General features: G+C 44.9%; 2 protein-coding genes across 2 annotated transcripts in view; both read left to right on the top strand.

The window, feature by feature from the left end:
* Window positions 1-3,307, top strand: part of LOC310821209 (uncharacterized protein) — a gene marked incomplete at its 3' end in the record, with an annotated part of 4,728 nt that extends 1,421 nt beyond the window's left edge. The window contains exons 2-3 of the mRNA XM_083693163.1: window positions 1,368-1,682; window positions 3,128-3,307. Of these exons, the coding sequence (XP_083549289.1) occupies window positions 1,368-1,682; window positions 3,128-3,307 (495 nt within the window). The remainder of the gene's footprint in view (window positions 1-1,367; window positions 1,683-3,127) is intronic.
* The window catches only part of LOC310821210 (histone H3.2), a gene marked incomplete at its 3' end in the record, with an annotated part of 91,619 nt that continues 89,712 nt past the window's right edge, over window positions 3,094-5,000 (top strand). Inside the window, exon 1 of the mRNA XM_083693164.1 lies at window positions 3,094-3,119. The remainder of the gene's footprint in view (window positions 3,120-5,000) is intronic.

Below are 5,000 nucleotides of genomic sequence, written 5' to 3'. Positions count from 1 at the left end.
CTACATGAGTTATGGAGATAACTCAAGTTTTGACACATTTGTAAATGATTTTACTTATTTTATCTCCCCATTAATCACCATACTGTCTTTACTTGTGTTGATGTGTTAGTCCACAGAGGGTTTAGGCCATTCTGCCTGCTCTGGCGACATCATCCCTGAATTTTGCTGCATTAATTTGCTCCTAGGAAACGAGGACATTTTCGACTTGCCAACGATTTGTGTACCTCTGAGATGTTTGAGTTTCTCACTCAGAGCCATCCCAGAATTAGTCAATAGGGAGCCCTACACAAAGTCATATGCTAAATCCTGATGGGAAGCTCAGAGTTTATGAGAAGTAATTGAATGCATCATCAGCCTGAAGTTCTTTTGTCCTTTGTTTTTATCTGAAGTAGCATATGCTGGCCTGTATAAACAGCCTGACCATTGCTAGTGTTTGAGCAACAGTAGCAGGTCAGTTTGGTCTTTGTTACACTGTAATCACTCAGGGGAGGCTGGTGGAAGTAGAAATCAGAGGACAGGCTCATTGTAATGCGAGGAATGGTAGAGGAATGGGTGTTTGATACCATTCCTCATTCCGTTCCATGCATTACAATGAGCTCGTCCTCCATTACATTGAGCTCTACCTCCACTTGCCTCCCCTGTAATCATTGATTCTCTCACACTAGTACGGAACAATTTGCACCGTGGTCAGAATGTTAGCACGTCGGTACCATGTCCTGACTGAGGACTCGGAACCCTGTGGAGTCACCTTTCTGATTAGTACACACCTACCAATTGGGTTGCAGTGCACCAACTTGGGTTCTTCTTCTGCCGTCCCTGTAGTAAGAGAACCCTGTGAGGAAGAGCCACATAGAACCCTCTCTGTGAAAGGGCTCCTCATGGCGCCAAAAAGGATTCTTCAAAGGGTTCTACAAGGAAAGATGAATAACCCTTTGTTAATACCAAGACCACTGGTTCTGCCTGGGAGTGAACCAGAAAGCCTTTTTCTCCTAGTTGAGGGTACTAATTGTGAGTGAGGGTAAAAATCGAATGGAATGTGTTTGATACCATTCCTTATTCCATTCCATGTATTACAATGAGCCCTTCCTCCGATCTCTACCTCCATCAGCCCCTGCAATAGGATGACCCAAGTGGCTGGACATGCCAATATAAGTCATAAGGTCAAGGTCATATTGGTAAATGCTAAGGGGGATGCTATGTGTGATGGATTCCGCGCACACTAAAGAAGGTTCTACTAACTAACTACAGGGGCTAATCCAGAGAAAGCTCCAGCCACCCCTCCTTCCCCTCCCTTCCTTCTCTTCTTCTAATCTCCTCCTCTTCCTCTCCTCCTCCTCCTCCTCCTCCTCCCTCACTCCATCCCACAGAGAAAGAAGGAGACATTTACTCCAGAACTCACCGTCGGCGAGCACCGCCTGGTGTCTGTGGCTCCTCTCTCGTCCCAGCTCACAGCCAGCGACAGGGTGTGGCGTCTCTACTCCGCCCTGAAACAGTGCCAGAGCCTCCTGGAGCGCGCCATTGTCCGGGAGGAGGAGGAGGTGGGGGGCGGGGCCATCGGCGAGTACGAGGGCCAGAGGAAGACAGTGAAGGACAGACTTGGACACCTGATAGACAGCACAAGGCCCCTCCTGGTGGAGGGAGAGGGAACTGCAACCTTCACCCCTAAGCCTGACAGCATTGAGGTACAGTCACCCCTAACCCTGACATCATCGAGGTAGCTACTACTACTCCGCATCAGCAGTGATGAGTGGGAATGAGTAGATAGCAATGAATGAAAACTTTTAAACATTTACAATTCAACAATTGTAAAATAATGAATAAACATTTTCTGACAGCATTGAGGTAGTTACACCCCTAATCCTGACAACATTTAGGTACAGTCACACCCCTAACCATGACAGCATTGAGGTAGTTACACCCCTAATCCTGACAACATTGAGGTAGTTACACGCCCCTCACCCTGACAACATTGAGGTAGTTACACGCCCCTAACCCTGACAACATTGAGGTAGTTACACCCCCTAACCCTGATAACATTCAGGTAGTTACACCCCTAACCATGACAGCATTGAGGTAGTTACACCCTCTAACCCTGACAACATTGAGGTAGTTACACACCCCTAACCCTGACAACATTGAGGTAGTTAACCCTGACAACATTAATAAAAAACCATAATTTTCAGGAACTTGATTAAGGATTCCTGTTATAGTGTGCTCCTGTTATAATTTGTTGTTGTCTGTAAAAAAAATATATGTATTGCCCGTGTCAATTGTGTCCTTTTAAAATCTTGATGTAAATAACAGTGATGTGTATACATGTTTTAAGCAGGGCACCCTTAAAAAAGAGACCTTGGTCTCAAAGGAAGTAAATAAAGAATAAATAATAATAATAAAAATAAATGAAGGTCCAGTCTGTCCTGACCCTGACAGCATTGAGGTACAGTCACAACATCTTTATGTGTATCGTCAGTTAAAAGTATCTTCCTGGAGGTCTTTGATTCTTTCTTTACTCTCTTTATCTACTGAGGAGGAATGGCTGGAAGAATGAAAGTGAACTGTCAAAAGGCCTCCAAATAAAATAAAATAAAATAAAAATGTATTTATCATATGCACAGGATGTAAACTGGGACAATGAAATGCACCTCTTAGCAGTGTAAATATACGTGTAGGAATAAAAAGAGAATAATAAGAAAACACAATAGATATGGTGGAATATATATACAGATAAATATTATAAATCTAGCAGAAATGATGGGAGTGAGGATGTGTGGATGTCAGTATGTGAGTATGTGTCTGTGTGTGTATGTGGTGTGCTGGTTTGAGTGCAAATTATCTCTAGTCCACTAGATGTAGCTCTTCCCACTCCTGTGTTTGGAGATTGAAAATGGTGCTTGTCAGTTCTTCTCCTGAATTTACTTCATAGAATTGGGACTGACCTGAAACCCTGGTGGTCAGATTATAACCATACCAACCCTACCTAAGTACCTCTCTCGGACTCAAGACTCCTCTCCTCTTTTCTCCCGCATCCCCCTCTCAAACTCTCTCTCTCTCTCTCTCTCTCTCTCTCTCTCCACCTCTCTCTCTCTCTCTCTCTCTCTCTCTCTCTCTCTCTCTCTCTGGTAAGCAGATAGATGGGCCGGTGAACGGAGGTCTATTTGGTCTGAAGTTGTGGATCTTCAGAATCTTCAATGAGCTGGAACACTGGACTTCCACGGCCGGGTCTACCCTGTTGGCTCTGCCCCCTGCCCCGGCCAAGCCCCCGCCAGGCAGGAGGGGGAGGGCTAGAGGGAGGAAGGCCAGGAGATGAGGGAGAGGAGGAGGAGGGTGGGGGAGGGAGGATAAGAAAGAGCAGGATAGTCAGAGAGAGAGAGAGAGACAGAGAGAGAGAGAGAGAGAGAGAGAGAGAGAGAGAGAGAGAGAGAGAGAGAGAGAGAGGAGGATGGAGGGGAAAGGACAGAATGTTGAAGAAAGGAGAGAGGAGAAATGATGGAGAGAGAGAGAGAGGAAGATGGAAGAGAAGGTAGGGATGTGGAAGATGTGAGAGGGGTGCTGGGGTGAGAGAAAGAGAGAGACTGAAGGATAGAGAGAAAAGAGAAAGGAAAGCGCAAAAGCAGCTAGTGGTTGAATAAAGATTCTGAGAGACAGGGAGGTTGTTCTAGAAAGAGGATGGGGACACAGACAGACCGTCAACGTCAATATTCACAACTGTCACCATGATACACAACTTACATATTACATTTACTGTTGGTTTGGAAACTTTTTCTTCTACTTTTACTGAAACAAATGACTTTACTAATACTGTAACTTCATTAACGGCTAACCGACACAGAGGATGGACGTGGTGGAAATACAGGCTGGACAACTGCAGTTAGTTTTTGAGAGTATTTTTAAACCCTGGTTGGAGTCATTCAATGGGATGTCTCACAATTAATGGATTGATCATCTTTTTAATTTAATTTAATTGCATTTTTGGGGTTTGATACAGATATAAGTAGCAGGTAAAGGACAAATGAACTTCTTATCAGTTGTGAATTTTCAAAACTGATTTGAAATCTGATTGACTTGTGGAGGTTATGGACATGCAACCACAGTTCCCATGCTGCTGGGACTACATGGAAGCAGGGAGAGGGTGAAGGGACACAGGGAGGCTGGTGGAGGTAGAAACCGGAGGATGGGCTCATTGTAATGCATGGAACGGAATGTGCTTGATACCATTCCTCATTCCATTCCATGCATTACAATAAGCCCGTCCTACGATTTCTACCTCCACCAGTCTCCCCTAATTCTGACAACATCCTCATTGATGGAGCTAAACCAAGGTCTGAGTGTATCACCTTGATATCTCCAATGCCTATTTTGAGTTTTGTTAACTTATTGTTAACTTAATGACAATCTAGATGATTGTCTGGGATTGTCTGGTGTCCTTTCCTCATCTCCTCTCCTAATCTCCTCTCCTTCATCTGGACTGACCACTAAACAGCTAGACGGGCTGAAGCACATTCCTGGTGGACATCCTCCATGTTGCTTACATCTATCCTGTGCTGTCAGATCAGTATGGAGAAGAGGGGAGGAGCAGAGGAGAGGAGAGAAGAGGAGAGGAGGAGGAGGAGGAGGAGGAGGAGGAGAGGACGCCACTTAAGACAATAAAGAAAGAGGCAGCTCTGGTCTCCATGGTGATTCATCCACAGAGATGAGCTGTGGTAGAGGGGGGAGTGGCCTAACAAGAGAGGAAAATCAGAACCTTGCTGTTGTTATGAATTGGGACTTCTAGAATGTGGTGCATGGAATCCACATGAATGGGACTGCTGTGACATGGCCATTTATGATATATCATGATTTCAAGCTCTTTTACAAGATACAAAATAATTCTATTGCTACACAACAGTGGTTGGTGGAATTCCTTTCCAGCATGGTGGGAAGCTCTACATTTACCCACATCAGGGGAGGCTATTGGAGGCAGAAATCGGAGGATGGATCAGATTTCTACCTCCACCAGCCTC

This window comes from Argentina silus (genome assembly GCF_951799395.1).
Source record: "Argentina silus genome assembly, chromosome: 21".
Lineage (NCBI taxonomy): Eukaryota > Metazoa > Chordata > Actinopteri > Argentiniformes > Argentinidae > Argentina > Argentina silus.
The sequence above is the reverse complement of the archived record's forward strand: the minus strand, read 5'-3'. Positions and strand labels throughout refer to the sequence as shown.